Below are 20,541 nucleotides of genomic sequence, written 5' to 3'. Positions count from 1 at the left end.
CCACCCTTCCTTCTTTGTCGTGGCTATTCCCCAATCCCATCGTTGACCTGAGCTTGTTCGAGTGAGGGAATCCATAAGAGCAGCCTTCCCTCACCATGCATATGCCAACCAGAGCTCACCACTTCCCTCCTCGCTCCGACGGCCACCACGGGCGAGCTGCAACATCGGCACGACGAGTAGGGGTACCATGACCACAGGATGTTAGTACCACTAGCGCCAAAAATGTAACCTCATCATGAGGGTGCTGCAACCAACGAGTCCATGAGCTAGAACCCCTATCGTTGGAGCAACCGTTCTCGATGGTAACCGCAGTCTCCACGGTCACTGTGGTTGGTTGCCGCAAATTTCACTCGTCGTTGTTGCAAACACGAGCACCGGTTCGAGCACATGTTTACATAAACCAGCACATACTACAAACATGAGAGAAGCTGCAACCGACAACTTCAAATGCTACAACGAGTGTCCTAGTTAGCCTCAACCGAGGCCTTAAAAAGTTGCAAAAGAAAGAACGAAGAAGTTGGTGGCTGGGGAACTCCGAAAAATATGCGGCAACCAACAACCTAGAAATCTTCAACCAACGACAAGGAAAGTTTCAACATGATAATGGCAATCGCTGAGGGCGATCCAACACAACAAAATCTACAACTAGTGAGTTCTTTTGCTACCATCACCGGAGCAAAAAAAACTTGACATTGATGGTACATGAGAGGGTGCGGAGATGGCGAGGGAGAGGACGTGGGTGCTTCCATGCCTTGCCAGAGAACACACACGTGGGGTGGATGGGGTTGGCACATGCCACGCCAAACGAATCTGAACCCAAGACGCGAGCGAGAGCACGGAGAAGATGATGACGTGTGGGGGACCCAATGGCTCCTACATGCATGCATAGTCAACATTTACCAATCATTAGAACTCAGGGTCTTTCAAAAAAATAGGGTCCACTGACCAAACTATTTGCCCATTCAGGGTCACCACACATTCCTTTTTCCAAACACATTGCTAACCACTCCCAAGACATGACATTGCCAACTCATGACCTTGCCAACACATGATGGCATTTTCCCCCATATAGGGCTACCCTTTACCAACCCATGGCTATTGGTTGATCCCAACCCATTCCATCACACCACACAATACGTATTCAACATTTATGATGGCAACAAGTTTCAAGTACTTCTCGCTATCTTATACTAGTTTGAAAAACATGGCATGTTTAACCAAGACATGCATCTCATTCCTTAACATGGTGTAATTGTAGAAAAAGTGCAACTTGTTTGGTAATACTTGATGTTCTTCACATAAACAATCTTGGTAATTGATGAAGTTATTCCCATACACAAGCTTGATGAAGCTACTTTTCACCCTCCGAACAATTTATCGTATGAAGAGTACTCGTAAATAACCATACAAAACCATCTAACAAATAATAGTGTAGTGCATGGTGCTAGTTGAGATTGTGTTGTGAGATCATGTGTCCAGTGTCAACTCATAAAGTGTTTTGGAAAACAACATGGTGTTTGTCACTTGGAATAGATGTGACATAGGGGTTCACATGCAAGTTTTTAGTTTGAAGATGTTCATCACATAAGGAGTATGTAATGGATGGTTGCATTTGCCGAATTCAATCAAAAGAATCTTGCAACTAGAGTCAAGGTCTATGAAAATTTGTGTAACGGCCCAGGAGCATGTTTCCAAATCTTGTAACCATTTCCATATGTGAACCTTGTATGCCATGCCATCTTTTAGTTTGAGTTAATAAAAACTGGAGCTTGATGTCATTCACTTTGGCATCATGGCATCATGACATCCATTTCAATTTTTTGCATCATGTTTTGTTGAGTGTGAAATGTTGTGGTGATGTGCTTTGCATCTTGTGGTGTTTTTTGTTTGCTGATACTTCAAATTATTGCAATCAGTAAAACCCCTTCTCTCTTCTCATTTATTTCTATTTTCCCAAGTGTGCCTCCCTACCATATTTTATTGTCCACCATTGTCCTAAAACTCCTGTATTTTTCCATCAAACCCTCCTCCAAATTTCAGCCTTTTTAAGATTGTTTTGGTTGGATTCAAAAATGCCTCAAGTTTGAAATTAATTCAAACTTGATTTATTTTTATATCTCAAAAATGCCCAAAGCAATTTTGTTAAATAGAGTATATTTTCAGGGTCCTAAAAGTGTTTTTGTTCCAGCTAGACATTGCTGCAATTACCCGTGGGAATTTTCCTTTTATATCTTTGTTTTTTTAATAAAAAGGGAAAAAACCTAGGGTGAAAGAGAGGTCAGCGCTCGTGGGCTTCCTTCCCCTCGTTGGCCCAGGAGCAGGAGCAGCGCAGCGACATGACGAAGCCCATCTAGCCTCGTGTGGCCCGACCAGCCCTCCCGCACGACTTGTCATCCCCGGCCTTTGTACGTTAGCCATCCAGGAGGTCCATGTTGGTACCATCGTTGATTTGATGGCCGTATCATGTCCCTAGCGCCTATAAAACATGTCCCCGAGAAAGTCCTAGACCTACCTCCTTTGTTCCCTCCCTCACTTCGCCTCGCTGCCGCCAGGTGAGCTAGCCACGCTCACGCCAACGCCCTACCCGCCATGAACTTCCCGAGCTCGAGTTCCAGCATGGGGTGACCCCCCTCGTCATCCATCCGAAGACCTTGAGCCATGGGAAGGAGACCTCACAGAACCCTCTTCTTCCTCAACAATCCAGGGAAAGCCAAGGCCCAGATCAACGACGTTCCTGAGCCCTTCTTCCTCTCCTTCGCGAACCAATAGCATCGCCGCGCTCCGTCGTACCTCATGTTGTCTCCGACTCATCTCCAACCGCATCTTGATGTCCGACAAGCTCTAGGTGAGCCGCGTGTATGACCTTCCACTTACCATCACCGTTCGTTAGGTGTACGTCGTGCAGCGCCCGTGCCAACTCCGTGCGCTCCGCGCTCTGCAAGTACGCATTTTCTTTTGCATGGCCCCGCAGCCGCGTTGTGTGCCTCCGCTCTAGCTTGTGCATGCAACTTGCTCGCTTCATGCTTGCTGAGTCCCACAACACGCACCTCGCTAGCCTGCTAGCCCACCACCCCGCTTTGTCTCGCCGCAGCATGACCTCGAGATCGAGCGCCACTCCGCTCACCGCGTAGCCGCGTCCTACCACTCAGAATGGGATCCCCTATGTATTCCACAACCCCTCTGTAGTTCCTTCACCCCGATGGTCGCCAGAAGATTCGTCGGTGTCGTCGCCTGCTTCTCTGCCTTAGGTGGAAGAGGACCACCACGTGGGTCTGTTCATAAGGAATGGATCCCTTTTCCTAGCAAGCGCAGTAGAAGTAGTGTAGTGATAGCGCCCCTCTCCACCACCACGGGCGAACCGGGTTTGAATACTCCCGGGCACACCTTAATTCCACCTTCTTTCCTTCCTTGTAGAGGTACTAACAGGAGGCCCATAGACCCACTTGTCACCGTGTCATCACCTTAGTGTCACTACCAAGTGTCCATGGTGCTTTAATTCATTATTTTAACTTTTTAAATCTCATAAAGCCATTTAAGGAATTATTTCATTTCTGGTAGTTTCCATTTCAGTAAGTTTCCTGTTAGGGCAAGTCCAAATCTGGACAATTCCAAATATGGAAGTTCCTTTTTTGTCAACTACCATTTTAGGGAGGAGATGACTTGTTGCATTTGTAGCATTTTCTTAATATAGACATATGCCTATTATAGATGTTTTGGGGTATAAAAATCTACAGAATCCATGTGTGGAATTAGTTTTGTCATTTGAGCAAGTTTGTGTGCATGGTATTTTTTGCTAGGATGCCCTTTTGTCTATTTTGTGTGATTCAATCCATGCACCTTTTGGAATAGTTGTGAACATGAGATATGCACCTTAATTCCCCCTTCTTTCCTTCCTTGTAGAGGCACTAACAGTAGGCCCATGGACCCACTTGTCATCGTGTCATCACCTTAGTGTCACTACCAAGTGGCCCTGGTGCTTTAATTCATTATTTTAACTTTTTAAATCCCGTAAAGCCATTTAAGGAATTATTCCATTTCTGGTAGTTTCCATTTCAGTAAGTTTCCTGTTAGGGCAAGTCCAAATCTGGACAATTCCAAATATGGAAGGGTGTTTTCTGTCAACTACCATTTTAGGGAGGAGATGACTTATTGCATTTGTAGAATTTTCTTAATATAGACATATGCATATTATATATGTTTTGGGGTATGAAAATCTATAGAATCCATCTGTGGAATTAGTTTTGTCATTTGAGCAAGTTTGTGTGCATGGTATTTTTTGCTAGGATGCCCTTTTGTCTATTTTGTGTGATTCAATCCATGCACCTTTTGGAATAGTTGTGAACATGAGATATGCCCTTTGACATGTGTACTAGCCCTTGGTATTTTTGTTTGCCATGGAAATCCATGTCTAGTTGTTAGTTTCTTGCTACCAACATGTTATAAAAATATTGTTGTTTTGAAGGGAGAAGATATTTCTAAGTCTGAAAGTTTTATATATTGTTGCTATGTTGTCATGTGAATTTCCATTGATCTACAGATCCCTTGTGGTCATCCCCATGAAGTGTTTTGTAAACCATGTTATCCCATGTTATGTTGTGCCATTAGTTTCCAAGTATAGGTTTGGCATCATAGTTAATACTACTGTGTAACATGTCAATCTGATAAAACTGATGCTCCTTGAACCATGTTATTTTTTCCAAGTTTAAGAAACTGTTTATTTTAGATTGCCATCTTGGGTTGATGCTAGCCATGTTTTTGTGCATATTCTGATGATGCCCCATGTGGAGTTATTTGTGGTGCATCTCGTCCACTATCATGCAGTAGAATTTGATGCCATGATAGTCCCTGTAGCATATAGTTTTATTGTTGTCAATATGCCTTCAGGTTAACATTCATTGTGAAACCCTTTTATTTTCTCTAAGTACCATGTGAGCTTCCTACCATGTGACTCATGACTATTTTAACTGCGATTCCTCCCGATGAAATGAAATATATGCTACATACTACTGCCCATGACTGGTTTGTGCATTTTAGATTCATGTAGCTTGTGGTTTGGATGTGTGCAAAATGACATGTTGTTTTGGACAGATTACTTGCATAATTGTTCTGCACTTTGTGGGAGTTATACCCACTTTTTTCATGATCATTAGGTCCATTTCACCTAGAATTTCATTTCCAATCCAGTGGCATACTTAGGATACCTAGAAATTTCCCATAGCTTCTCTCAAATTCTGTTTTGCCATCATTTCCTTCTGTACCTTGTCGTGAGTGCCCCGAGAGATCCATAACTCCGATTGCAACGTTCTTCATATGCATTTGCATAATTTTCACATGAAGCATTCATTTTTTCCATGTGCATGCATAACAAAGTAATTAATCTTGTGGTTTTGTCCAGGAAGATAACAACTAAATAATCGCATGAGAAAGATGACTACTGTAGGATTGCCATGTTTCATTCACACCGTGATCATGCATCATAATTGTTTGAGCATTGTGTCTTGGTTGTGTGTTCATTGGATATTGTTATTTCTTTTGGGTAGCACAGGCTGGTGAGAACAAGTACGAGGAACCTGTTGAGGGCATTTCCGAAGAGCAAGAGTAATATCCCACTAAAGAAGCAGAAGGCCAGATGATGACCACCCTCGATATCGTTTCTAATTTTGTTATGCCTAGTTGTCTCGCTTCTATTGTTATGTCTCGCTGCATAGCTACCACTTGAATGTCAAGCCTCCCAAAATTCCATGATAATCCTCTAACCCCTCCACCTCCTAGCAAAGCATTGTTTAGCTAAGTTACCGCTTGCTCGGCCCTTCTTATAGCGTTGTTAGTTTTAGGTGTAGGTTGATCCATCTGATAACATTGATATTTTGGGATATCACCATATGATTGCTATTTAATTTAATGCACATATATACTCGGTAAAAAGGGAAATGCTTGGACTTTTTCTCAGTGTTTTGTTCCACCCTTGCCGCCCTAGTTCCGTTTACTAGCGTTATGTTTCATATTGAGTGGTCCTAACATGTTTGGGGTTGTTATGGGGACCCCCTTGATAATTCATTTTGGGATAAAATTCTTTCAGCAAGGACCAACATTGGTACTACATTTTCTTAACCACTTAATAAAAATGCATAGGGCTTAGCTACCCCGTGGATAATTAATAAACCCCTCGGAAAGTGCTCCCCATGAGTTTTGGTCCAAACTAGAGTCATGTGCGGGGCTAACCCGGGGAAACTCGATAGATTTCTATTAGGCCATCGTACACTGCGCTCATCTGGTTGTGTCCTGAGAACGAGATACACGGCTCCTATCGGGTTCGTCGACACGTCGGGTGGTCTTGCTGGATTTGTTTTCCCCTCCTCGAATGTCTTGTGCACTCGGATTTCAAGGATAACTAGGGCTATATCGATATTGAGGTTTTCGAGCGCACCTTGTGGCTCGTTTGTGATGGATGAGTTGGAGCACCCCTATAGGATTAAATATTTCTGGAAGTCGTGCCCACGGTTATGTGGCAACTTGGAAATTGTTGAACACCCAATTATAGCAAACTTGAAGTAAACTCAATTAAAATACACCAACCTGTGAGTAACCGTGACCGTCTGTTTTCAAGGGAGTTTGGAAAGAGAACACGAATGCGTTATGTTTGAATCATAAGTAGGTGTTCATGATCACTTCCTGGTCATGTTAAATTCACCTCCGTTATGTGTAGATTGCCATCCTACTCATGTACTCGTAAGTTAACCACCAAATAGATGCTTAGTGCTATTGTAAACTCAACACTTAACCATGCCTCACCTAATAACTTGATTAGACTCAATATCTTGGTCAATTAGATTGTTGAGTCCCCATGGCTCATAGATTATTACAACTCCACAGGTCCAGGTACAACAAACGTTGATGCAGTTGATGCTCCCCAGCTCAAGTGGGAGTATGAAGAGGAGAGCAGGTGTATGTACGTCACTTATCCGGACGAGTAAAGGGATCCTTGGTCGTCTCCTGGGCATAGGGAGATAGATATCATTTGCTTTTGTCGTTTGATGTTGTTCGTAGTCAGACCCTGCTATTATGAATGTTTGAATGGATGATTGTATGGATTATGTAATTTAGCACATGGTGAGTGTAAGCCAACTCATATACTCATCTTATCTATTACATGTATTCTAATGATGTCTATATATACTTGCAAAACAACAAGATGTGTTTTTATCCCTATCAAGGCTTCGACCCGAATAAGAATAGTACCGTATCTTGGGTGTTACAAGTTGGTAATCAGACCCATATCGAACATAGGATCCCCTTGCTTCATAGAACTTGGCCGAGTCGAGTCTAGTAAAAACTATTTTGAGTCTAGTTATATCTCATCTTCCCTGTTGTGGTGAGGAATTACGTCTTGGGAATTTTAATTCTACCCCTCTTTTCACTCAATTTTTTTAGGATCACGCCGATATTTTGGAATCTCTATGATGTAGATGTGACGGAATTATAAATTGAAAGCATTATATAGCTGTAAAAATCACACATAATAGAGTTCAGAATGTATTCAATTAAGAACTCAGAGGAGGTTCAATTACTTTCAATGAGTAATTTGGTCATAAACCCACAATTCATCTAAGAAATGCATCGCATAAAAAGATTACATCGAATAGATCTCCAAAGAAAACATGATATTGAAGACCGAAGAGAAAAAGGCATCTAGCTAATCAGTATGGACCCGTAGGTTCACGGGTGTAACAAGGTTGCTGAAGAAGCACTCAGTGATCGACCTCCCTCTGAAAGAGTGCCGGAGAAGGCCTCCAGATGCAAAAGAACAGAGACTTGCGACAACAGAGAAACATTTTCGGGGTGCTGTGCGGCGGATTCAGAATATTTGAGAATTTATAGCACTCGAATTAGGTCAGACGGAGCCACGAGGGGGGGGGGCACAACACATCAGGGTGTGCCTTACCTCCTGTGCACACCCTATTGCCTTGACATCTCCTCATAGGTTTTCTGACCCTCCCGTAGCTTCTAGGGTGTCTTCTGGTCCATGAAAAAATTATCTAAGAGTTTCGCAGCGTTTGGACTTTCTTTGGTATGGATTTTTTTTTTGTAAAACCAAAAATAGGCAGAAAACAATATCTATCATTGGACACTGGGTTAATAGGTTAGTCTCCAAAAATAATATAAAATAACATATAAAGTATCTAAGAATGATAATATAATAGCAAGAAACAAAAAAATATAGATATGTTGAAGACGTATGATCCACCCTATAACTCTAGTACACAGGTTCATGATCCTTTGTAATCATCTATACATAAGAGAAACAACAACTCCAAAGCTCGAGATGTAGGGGCTTTACCTCCACGGGGAGGGGGCCGAACTCGTAAACCCTTGTGTCACACTTACGTCATTATTAGGTCCAGCCTCAATTCGTGCCCCTAATTCTTACTGTTAGATTCTTTCTCACAGCATAAATCGAGGTGTAGGCATTGTAGATGACACACAATGATCTCACGATAGATCAGCCGGTATTTTGTACTCCCTCGAAATCAATACAAACAAAGCATGACGTAGCGTATTATCTCTTCGAGAGAGACCGAACCTTAGTAAAATCTTGTATCTCTGTTACCATCACACCAAGATTACTAGTTCGGGACCCCTACCCGAGCCATCAATAACGTGAGCTACATCTAAGACATGGATACCACAGTCATCCTAACAATTCAATCATAGGTTAGTTCGGTACTTATCGACGTGATCTGCCGGGGCTTGCACGAGCTTAAATCTAAACCTTCTAGGTGCATCTTGAGCTCAAGTTTTATTTCCCTTCCGAGGAAACACCTTGAGTAGCTCATGTTTTGGGTACTACAAACCGTTTGGGTTTGAGCGAAATAAATCAATGCAATGCAATCTAGTTAGTAGAGCAAGTACAATAGTAGGCTATAAACCCTCTTACATGGCAATTTTGCTTATGTGGAAAAAAGAGACATGAAAAAGTAAGGAAAGTGGGCTCTTATGTAAGAGCCTAGCTATATGTGTGTTTCTAGACAGATGCAATAAATGTGAAGATGGAGAGAAGATGAGAAAAGTAATAATCCTATAACCAACCTTATAGCAAACCTTGTTGTATAAGTGAATGTATGTATTGACTACAGATGATATACAACATCTTATAGCTAGTAGTTGACTGTATTATTAACCATGGTCGTATGGAGTCAAATAAATCAATGCAATGCAGTTAGTAGTGGTTGCAGCTGGTCAAATGAGTTCGATCGGTTGGTTGCCTTGGATGGCCTGCACTCCACGGGAAGCCAGCCAGCCAGGACGCTACGGCGACGACGACGACCGTGCAGCGGCCAACGTCTGGCCGGTGGAAGCGATTTGGGGCCCAAGCACATGAATTTATTCATATCAAACCCAAACACATGAATTAATCAGGTGACCTGGCCAGCTCAGCATATATTCGAAACCAACCGAAATTGGTGACCTAGAACTAGAATGATCTTTTCGGTTGGTGCTGGATATGGTGCAACCGTAAGTAGTATTATTGACAGGTTGTTCGACCCTTAAACTAGAGCATACGCGTCTGAATTACTTTCTCCGTTCCTAAATATAATAAGTCCTTTTAGATGTTTCACTAAAAGACTATATACAGTCATAGGGATATATATAGACATATTTTAAAGTATAGATTCATTCATTTTATTTCGTATGTAGTCTTTTAGTGATTTTTTTTAAAAAGACTTATATTTAAGAACGAAGCTAGTACTCTCCCGCTCCTAAATATAAGTCTTTTTATAGTTTTTAATAGAAAACTACATACAGATGTATATAGACATACATTAGAATATAGATTCATTCATTTTGCTTTATATGTAGTCTTTTATTGAATTTTTTTTAAAAACTTATATTTAAGAACGAATGGAGTAGTTCACAATTGTTTTAGAGAGAAAGCATCCTAGAAGAGGTTAATTGTTTAAGGTGATTTTTTATGGCGGGTCAGTATGTACACACGACATACATCCAGCATTATGATGGGAACGTACGCGGCTAATCATTTGTTCAGTTGGCGATGTGCTATGATTGGAAAACGCCCGGATGATAGCTGGACAAAGCGAAAACGAGGGCGCATGCCCATGCATCTAGCCGGTGATCCACAATGTAACGCAAAACACAACGATCCGAATGAGAAAATTCAACGTTAATTACCGCCGCTGAAATTCCTCTTGTCGTTTACGTCGGTTCAGACCAGCCATTTAACAAACTGTACTGTACAGGTGTTGATACTCTGCGCTGGCGTTCAATAATTTGCTGCCGAGCCATGTAAATAAAATTGTAAAACAGCCGACGCAGGCTCTATGAAGTGATAGCTCTATATTAAAGATTTCATGGTCCATCAGTTTTTGGTCAAGCTAGGTGAATTAACAGCCCTTGTTTTGTCCGCTCACAAGTCACAATGACAAATCACTTGTGCATTTCACCAGCCTCCGCGTTCTCCAGGAGACGCCACGTCTACAGCTTACACGGCACGCCAGGGCCCAGCGGACATTAAACGGTTCGCACTGTCAGCCACCGCCAAGATCCATCTCGAACGTCCGAACCACCCAGGCACGGATCTCAACGCAACCGGCATGACTGCCTGGTCGGCATTGGACGGGCACGGCAACTTGGACTCCATCGGAGCCATCCACGTTTCAATCAGACGGGCGCCTTCTTCGCCTCTCATTTTCCCTCCATCGCCAAGGCCTATAAATCTCCCGCAGCACGGTCGCCTTGGCAGTAGATCCGACACTTCCCATCCAATTCCGCGAGCACCCGATCATCAAAACCAAACTGCGCATCGATTTTTCAATCAATCCCGGTCGAATTTTGGCCTTGCAAGCCCAATCGATCGCCCGTCTAGCCAAGCCAAGAATTCGAGTTCAGGATGGGCAACTGTTTCCACACAACGCATGGTCGTCGCGGCGTCGACGCCGTGCATTGCGCCAAGAAGAGCTCGGTGCCGGTGGAGGGGGAGGAGGAGAAGAAAGCTACTCCGCCCGTGAAGGAGGTGAAGATCAGGATCACGAGGAAGCAGCTGGAGGAGCTTCTGCGGCGCCTCGACCAGGAGGATGGCTGCAGCGGCGCCGTCATCTCGGAGCTACTCTGCATGACGAGCAGCTCCAGTTTCCGGCATAGGGGGCAGGCCGCTCAGTGGACGCCGGCGCTGCAGAGCATACCGGAGTGAGAAGTCATCCTCCTGCCGCTACCACATATATGTATTGCTTTTTTTTTTTTGAGGGAGCTACATATATATTGCTAGCTATACGGGCAGTATATTTAGTTAGTCGGCTGCTGCTGTGCTAGTGTTGTGTATTATTATTGCCGGTCCTGCTCGGAACGCACAAATTGCGACGATCCTTCATTCCTGGTACGTAGGTCTGAGAATAGATGAGCTTAAGATAATCTATGTAATTAGAAGAAATGAACTCGTTGTGCATTTTAGACAGTCTGGTGACATGTAGGAATAGGCATATAACTGAATGTATAAATCAAGAATTGGTACTGGTACCTATAGGAGGCCTAGGAGGGCTCCTTCCAATGCTTGCTATATGTTTGATTTTGATACTGTGGAGTTGCGCAGTCTGTATGGAGTATTGGAGTACTAGCAGTACTACTAGAACATTCGAAAAAAAGCAGTACTACTAGTTAATTACTTGAGCTCCTTCATTTTAGCTGAAGATATTTTATGTTCTTGGATTATGAATCATTGACTAATCTCGAGATGTTTTGCTCAAAGAAAAATCGATCCAGATACCGACATGCAGAGTGACATTGCAACGTAAGAAAACGAAGTAGGAGTAACAATTAACATGCAGTAGTAGCTTCATACGCATACGCGCTGTCTCATATGCTTGTCGCTGTTAGATGTGTCCTGGGCAATTCAGCACCTCGTAAGCCAAGTGCGTGCGGACGTGGCTGCTACGCTGTGGTGATCGGCTGCAGTAGTTGAGATGCATGATGATCCTCCACTCCCTAAGGGCGGTTCTCATTTATTGATTAGTCTCAGCTCTAATGGTCAAGCTTTCTAATGATGTTTTGCACCCACAAAAAAAGTCCCCTTTTGGATTCTCATGTTCTTCCTTATGATCAAGTTGTTGCCACCACGTTCATGTTTAGGAAGGAGACTTTATTTTCAGAGAAACTCGGGAGTGGACTTTTTGGTTCTCCAAGTAATAGTCACCTTCTGTACCGACGATGCTCCATGAAGAATAATACTATCTCGGCCCAACGGTATTAACTTTCAAGTATAATTTTATTTCCCTGTAGAAGTCTCTAAATACCCTTTTCAAAAGAAAAGAAAAAAGAAATAGTCCCTCCATCCAAAAAGGAAATTTCAAATTTACTTTGTACTCCCTCTGTAAATGAATACTAGAAAAAGGGCCCATGCGTTGCAACGGAAGAAAAAAATATCACACGCTTTTAATCTTTTTATAATCATTTTGATTTATTAAAATAATAAGCTAACTAACTAATGTAGTCAGTCCTATCCTATTTTGTTGAAAAATCAACCCGTTTATTGTTAATTCTACCATGATGAGAAATTGAGCGGGACAAGCAAAGCAAAACAAAGAGGCTACGTGAATTGATCAATGGACTGTTATCTTATTTCACTCATGGGGTAGAGAATGTGGGATCAGATGATAAACTGAAGGTGGTGTTCCATTCTCTATCTCTACAACAATACAATCTTACATTCAATACATTCATTCATCAGCAAACAAATCCCCACAATACAAATTTTTTTGCCGGTGCTTGACACACGGTTGGAGGCATGGGGAGGGGATCTCACCAGATGATGAGTTCCTGCCGGAGGAGGGGATACGATGAGGGGAGCAAGGGGTTAGGCGCCTCTATCTGGCCATAAGGAGTCGCCGTTGACGCGCCATAACCTCGGAGTTCCCCGTGAGAGCCATGGAGGCCCGCCTCCACCTGCAAGTACTTCGCTCCGCCGCGCCTTATTCGCGCGCCACCGTCGTTCTGCATTGAGCAGACGCATCATCCCCAGTCACTGTAATTGTCGCGTTGATTTGATTCAGAAGCTGCGCTCGAGCGTCGAAACGGGGGCAGCAAGCGGGCAGAGGTACGGCCGCGGAGGCGGGTGGGTTGAGATCGACAACGGTGGTGGTTGAGGTCGGCCGCGGCGGCGAGTGGTGTGGCAGCGGCCTGGGCACAGGCCAGGGTGGACCAGGGTCGACGCGATATGCTCGAGCGCCGCAACAGGGGCAGTGAGCGGGGAGAGGTACGGCCGCGGAGGCGGGTGGGTTGAGATCGGCAGCGGTGGCGGTTGAGGTCGGCCGCGGCGGTGAGTGGTGTGACGGCCAGGATGGCACAGGGTCGACGGGAGAAGGCGATGCGTACTGGTATAATTTTTGCAACAAATCGTTTTTTCCCTTTTGCGTTGCAGATAAATGATGGAGCGCGGGTTGAATAACAAAAATTACAGTGGTTTTTTTATAGAAAATGTTGTGATGAGTTTTCCGACGAAAGCAATAGCCGCTTTATTATTAGGTATAGATAGAAGTGTTTAGATCACTAAAATAGTGATCTAAATGCTTTTATATATTTTTTATGAAGGGAGTACTAAATTAACGACGCTCATTTTGGGACGGAAGAGTACTATCTAAATACCGTGCTCTAGTGTTTACACGGATCTACATGTAATTAGCATGATGTGATGTTAGGGAACCAGTAGTGTAGTAGACACTCTTGATCTATTATTATTTAACACTGATTTGGGATACAAGCTTCGATTACATTGATTGGGGACTACACGCAGAGAGAGAGAGAGAGGAGCGAGAGGTAGGAGAAGGAGGAAGCCGCTGTTCGTGCCGTGATCCTTCGCGGATGCCTGATTGCTACTTCTCTTCGGGTACTTAACCTCCAGCGGCTTGAGGTGGCACACAGTTAGGCCCGACCCATGTGCTGGTGAGGGGCGGCCCATGTACGTGAAGTTCCTAACATCCCTCCCTTCTTGAAACTCGGCTTGATCCTAAGCCGACATCCCTGACAACCACCTGGATCCCACTGCATCAAATGCTCATGGACGTGGCCGGGGTCGTGGTGGTAGTCGAAGTTGGAGTAGACTTCAACGAGGTAGAAGCAGCACTTGTGATGGATGGAAATCCAGTCGAGGGAGGCGTTGATCACAGAGCCGAAAACGCCCCTCCCTTCTTGAAAATGACCTTGATTGTAACACGTAAAGGATGGCATACCACTCATGACTGGTGCTCTCTTGCTGACTACCATCACCATTAGAATTTTTGGTGGTTGCAGATCATCCAAGGAGCCCCAGAATAAAGAGTCCCAGCCTCGATTCTCAACTAAAGCTTGTATATTTTCACGCTTGCGTGTGTCTGCATTAGTTTCAGGAAATGTCAAGTGATTCTCACCCAACCAAGAATTCGAGTTGTCCAGCTTGCGATGAGGAGGAACGTGTTATGACCGGTACAACGTACCAACAAGGAGGCCCAATGGGCAGGGTTAATTACGGGCTTAGCCCAAGTTATCTTATCTATCTTAGAGTCCAAGTTATATTAAAATTTAAGTTATCTAGGGTTTAGTGGAGGTTGTCCTCCTATATAAACACATGTACCCCTTTGATATTAAGGAGACAATAAACAGTATTCTGTTGTCGTCTCCCTCAGGAGACGGGAGCCCCAAACCCTAGCCGCCTCTCTTTCTCTCACACGCCGCGACGGCGCCCAACCGCCAGCACCGGCGTCCCCAATCTCGCAGCCCGCACTTCCACCCCTACAACCTACGTCCGAGACCTGGTAGAACCCTAGTCTCTACCAATTTGGTATCAGGTAGTTTGGGTTCGATGAGTTTGTCGAACCTTCCCACCACCACCACCGCCGCCACCACCGCCTTCCCCGCCACCTCGCAGCAGCCGCCGCCGACGCACCACTCGCCGCCGCCGGCCACCTCCGGTACCGCGGCCCTGGCGGCCGAACCCGTCCCCGTCCTCTCCCCGGCGGAGATGTCCTTGGCGATCCGCGACCTCAACCTGGCGGTCTCGAACCTCCGGACTTTCCTCCAGGCTCCGTACGCAACCCCGCCACCACCACCTCCGCCGGCGGCGCCCTTCGCGCCACCGCCCCCGGCCACTGTCGTGCCCCAAGGCCTGCCGATCACCCAGGTCCGGTGGCCGCCGTCGCCGTCCCCGCTACCGACGTGGATCGACACGCCGACCTACACGACGGCGCCGCTACAGCCGATGGTGTTGCAGCCACCCGCCCCCACCTTCGGGGGGTTCGGCGGGTACACAGACCCGTACGCCGGGAGCTCCGTGGTGCCGCAACACTCTCCTTCCGCCGCGCTGGGTCGTCACGAGGGCACCTACGCGGCCTCGCCACACGTGCAGCAGCCGCCCCGCTTCACCAAGCTGGAGTTCGCCACCTACGACGGCACCGTTGACCCCCTGAACTGGCTCAATCAGTGCGACCAGTTTTTCAGGGGGCAGCGGACCATGGCGTCCGACTGCACGTGGATCGCCTCCGACCACCTCCGTGGCGCCGCCCAAACGTGGTACTACGCCCTCGAGCACGACGAGGGCGGAATGCCTCCGTGGGAGCGCTTTCGCGACCTGTGTCTCCTCCGGTTCGCCCCCCCCATACGTGGGAGCCGCTTGGCCGAGCTCGGTCGCCTTCCCTTCACCACCTCGGTGCAGGACTTCGTCGACCGCTTCCAGACGTTGGCCTGCCATGCGCCTGACGTCACGGCTCGCCAACGTGCCGAGCTTTTCGTCGGCGGCCTTCCCGACCACATCCGCATCGACGTTGAGATGCGCGACCCCCAGGACCTCCAGACGGCCATGTATTACGCACGCGCGTACGAGCAGCGCGCCAACGCCCTGCAGCAGGCGTTCCTGGGCCGCGGGACGCGTCCCCCGACCCGCCCCGCCCCGGCGGCCGCCACCCCGACACACCCCGCCCTTCCGGCCGCTACTGCGGCTGCCCCCACGTCGACACGCACCTTCCGGCGCTTGACGTCGGCCGAGCAGCTCGAGCGGCGCCGCAAGGGCCTGTGCTTCAACTGCGACGAGCCGTATTCGCCGGGTCATACGTGTGCCCGCCTGTTCTACTTGGAGACCATCGACGACGCGGAGGTGGAGGCCCTCACCGCAGAGCTCGATGCCACCACACTCTCCGAGGCCGGCATCACGACCTACGGGCCGGTCGACGCGACCGCCTTCGTCGTCTCCCTTCATGCCATGACTGGCATCAAGACGGCAAAGACGATGCTGCTTCCGGTGACGATCAACGGGGAGCGTCTCACCGCGCTCGTGGACACGGGTTCGACGCACAACTTCCTGTCCAGGGACGCCATGCGCCGCCTCGCACTCCAACCGGCGGGCTCGGAGAAGTTCAGCGTCACCGTCGCCAACGGGGACCGCCTTGCTTGCTAGGGGGTGGCGCGGCAGGTTCCCATCCTCATCGGCGATGAGTCGTTCTCCATCGACTGCGTCGGCATCGACCTGGGCTGCTACGACTTCATCCTCGGCATTGACTTCCTGTCCACTCTCGGCCCCATCCTTTAGGACCTCAATGTGTTGTCCGTCATCTTCTGGCGCAAGGGCGGCCGTCGCGTTCAGTGGACAGGCATCGGCGGCTCCGGCGCCGCGACTCCGCAGCTCCAGTTGATGGCGGCCGCACTGGACGAGGCGCATCCCCTCCTGGCCGACCTCCTGCAGCAGCACAATGACATCTTCGACGAGCCACAGGGCCTCCCTCCCACGCGGCCCTGTGACCACTGCATCCACCTGCTGCCGGACACGGCACCTGTCGCCGTGCGTCCGTACCGGTACCCTCAACTGCAGAAAGACGAGCTCGAGCGTCAGGTGACGGTCATGCTCGCGCAGGGCATCATCCGGATTTCGACATCGCCGTTCTCCGCCCCGGTGCTCCTTGTGCGCAAGCCCGACGGCACATGGCGCTTCTGCATCGACTACCGCGCCCTCAACGCCCTGACGTCCAAGGACAAGTTCCCCATCCCCGTCGTGGATGAGCTCTTGGACGAGCTACACGGAGCGCGCTTCTTCACCAAGCTCGACCTTCGCTCGGGCTACCATCAGGTGCGCATGCACCCTGACGACATCGAGAAGACGGCATTCCGCACTCACCATGGCCACTTCGAGTTCCTGGTGATGCCGTTCGGTCTCTTCAACGCGCCGGCGACCTTCCGGGCCCTGATGAACGACGTGCTCAACCCATACTTGCGCCGCTTTGTGCTTGTTTTCTTTGATGACATTCTTATCTACAGTGCATCTTGGGTGGAACACCTACAACACGTGGCCATCATCTTCAACAAGCTTCGAGCGCATCGTCTTCACCTCAAGCGCTCGAAGTGCTCATTTGGCACGACCTCCGTCGCGTACCTGGGGCACGTCATCTCGGCGAACGGGGTAGCGATGGACGCGGACAAGGTCGCCGCCGTCGCAGCGTGGCCGACCACGCGGTCACCGCGGGCGCTCTGCGGCTTCTTGGGCCTCGCCGGCTACTACCGGAAGTACATCCGGGACTTCGGCCTCATCGCCGCGCCACTGACGCGTCTCCTTTGACGCGACGCCTTCTCCTGGGACGAGGAGGCGACTACGGCATTCAAGGCTCTCCAGCAGGCGCTTACGACGGGACCCGTCCTCCAGATGCCAGACTTTGATATGCCGTTCATGGTGGACCGCGACTCCTCTGGCATCGGCTTTGGCGCCGTCCTCCACCAGGGCGAGGGACCGCTCGCCTTCTTCAGCCGCCCCTTCGCCGCTCGCCATCACAAGCTCGCGGCCTACGAGCGCGAGCTTATTGGGCTGGTTCAGGCGGTGCGCCACTGGCGGCCTTATCTTTGGGGCCGGTCATTCCGTGTGCGCATGGACCACTACAGCCTCAAGTTCTTGCTGGACCAGCGCCTCTCTACAGTTCCGCAGCACCAGTGGATGAGCAAGCTCTTTGGCTTCGACTTCACCGTCGAGTACCGCCCCGGCCGTCTCAACACGGTCGCCGATGCCTTGTCCCGCCGCGACACTGAGGATGTCGCGGACGATGTCGCCATGGCTGGCACTATCATGTGCATCCGCTCCGGGCCATCTTTCGCCTTCATCGACGACATTCGCCGGGCAACTTCGACGGCCGCGGATGCACAAGGCCTGCGCCAGCGCCTTGACGCTGGCGAGCTAGACGTGCCCTGGCGCTTGGACGAGGGGCTGCTCCTACATGGCCACCGCATCTTCGTGCCCGACCATGGCGACCTGCGCCACTAGGTCCTGACCTTGGCGCACTCTACAGGGCACGAGGGCGTGCAGAAGACTCTCCATCGTCTTCGTGCTGATTTTTACATCCCCGGTGATGGCGCGATGGTCCGCGACTGGGTGCGGTCGTGCGTGACGTGCCAGCAGAACAAGACGGAGACACTATGACCCGCGGGTCTACTGCAGCCGCTGGACGTACCCTCCCAGGTGTGGGCGGATATTTCCATGGACTTCATCGAGGGCCTTCCCAAGGTGGGCGGCAAGTCCGTCATCCTCACGGTGGTTGACCGCTTCTCCAAGTACACACACTTCATCGCCCTGGGTCATCCATATACAGCCGCCTCCGTGGCGCGGGCCTTCTTCGACGGCATCGTCTGCCTCCACGGTTTTCCGTCGTCCATCGTCAGAGATCGTGATCCCGTGTTCACGGGACATGTCTGGCGGGATCTCTTTCGACTGGCGGGCGTGAAGCTCTGCATGAGTACGGCGTTCCACCCTCAGACAGACAACCATTCCGAGGTGGTCAACAAGGTGATCGCCATGTACCTGCGCTGTGTTACTGGTGATCGTCCACGAGCTTGGGTGGACTGGTTGGCGTGGGCGGAGTACTACTACAACACCTCCTATCACTCTGCCCTGCGCACCATGCCTTTCGAGGTGGTCTACGGGCGCCCACCTCCGGCGATGCTCCCTTACGAGCCTGGGACGTCTCGGTCCGAGACGACGGGCGACTTACTCCACACCCGCAATGACATTCTGGCTGCGGCGCGCCAACGTCTTCTCCAAGCACAGCAACTGGCTCGGAAGTACTACGATGCTCATCATCGCGAGGCGGAGTTCGCGGTGGGTGATTGGGTGTGGCTGCGCCTCCTCCACAGGACCACGCAGTCTCTGGACCCGCGCTCCAAGCGCAAATTGGGACCTCGCTACGCCGGTCCCTTTCGTGTGCTGGAGCGTGTCGGCACACTCGCATACCGCTTGGAGCTGCCAGCTGGTTCTCGCCTCCACGACGTCTTCCATGTCGTCTTACTGAAGGCCTACTACGGGGACCCTCCTGCAGCGACGCGGGCCCTTCCTCCTACTTCGGATGGCCGCCTCCTTCCAGCTTCCGCACAGGTGGCGAAGGTGCTGCAGGCGCAGCAGCGTCACGGCGTCTGGCATGTCTTGGTACAGTGGACCGGCCTGCCAGAGGAGGAAGCGACTTGGGAGAAGCTCGACGATTTCCGCCAGCAGTTTCCACATGTTCAGCTCGAGGACGAGCTGTTTGAGAAGGCGGGGAGAGATGTTATGACCGGTACAACGTACCAACGGAGGAGGCCCAATGGGCAGGGTTAATTACGGGCTTAGCCCAAGTTATCTTTGTTGGGGAACGTCGCATGGGAAACAAAAATTTTCCTACGCGCACGAAGACCTATCATGGTGATGTCCATCTACGAGAGGGGATGAGCGATCTACGTACCCTTGTAGATCGTACAGCAGAAGCGTTAGTGAACGCGGTTGATGTAGTGGAACGTCCTCACGTCCCTCGATCCGCCCCGCGAACAATCCCGTGATCAGTCCCACGATCTAGTACCGAACGGACGGCACCTCCGCGTTCAGCACACATACAGCTCGACGATGATCTCGGCCTTCTTGATCCAGCAAGAGAGACGGAGAGGTAGAAGAGTTCTCCGGCAGCGTGACGGCGCTCCGGAGGTTGGTGATGATCTCGTCTCAGCAGGGCTCCGCCCGAGCTCCGCAGAAACGCAATCTAGAGGAAAAACTATGAAGGTATGTGGTCGGGCAGCCGTGAGAAAGTCGTCTCAAATCAGCCCTAATACCTTAGTATATATAGGAGGGAGGGGGAGGGAAGAGGCAGCCTCAAACCCTCAAGGTTTGGCCGAAATTGGAGGTGGAGGAGTCCTACTCCAATCCTACTTGGAGTAGGATTCCACCTTCCCACTTGGAAACTCTTTCCACCTTGTGTTTTTTCCTTCTCAAACCTTATGGGCCTTAGTGGGAACTTATTCCAGCCCACTAGGGGCTGGTTTATCTCTTCCCATAGCCCATGGGACCCCTTGGGGCGTGACACCCCTCCCGATGGTCCCCGGCACCCCTCCCGGCACTCCCGGTACACTACCGATGAGCCCGAAACTTTTCCGGTAATGCACGAAAACCTTCCGGTAACCAAATGAGGTCATCCTATATATCAATCTTCGTTTCCGGACCATTCCGGAAACCCTCGTGACGTCCGTGATCTCATCCGGGACTCCGAACAACATTCGGTAACCAACCATATA

At 49.2% G+C, this 20,541-nt stretch overlaps 1 protein-coding gene across 1 annotated transcript; it reads left to right on the top strand.

Moving 5' to 3' along the window:
• Positions 1-10,748: 10,748 nt before the first annotated feature.
• Positions 10,749-11,463, top strand: LOC123429950. The gene has a single exon (XM_045113916.1). The coding sequence runs from the start codon at positions 10,907-10,909 to the stop codon at positions 11,204-11,206; it is 300 nt and encodes a 99-aa protein (XP_044969851.1). The 5' UTR covers positions 10,749-10,906; the 3' UTR covers positions 11,207-11,463.
• The last annotated feature ends 9,078 nt before the right edge of the window (positions 11,464-20,541 follow it).

Source organism: Hordeum vulgare, chromosome 2H, assembly GCF_904849725.1.
Source record: "Hordeum vulgare subsp. vulgare chromosome 2H, MorexV3_pseudomolecules_assembly, whole genome shotgun sequence".
Classification (NCBI taxonomy): Eukaryota; Viridiplantae; Streptophyta; class Magnoliopsida; order Poales; family Poaceae; genus Hordeum; species Hordeum vulgare.
The sequence above is the reverse complement of the archived record's forward strand: the minus strand, read 5'-3'. Positions and strand labels throughout refer to the sequence as shown.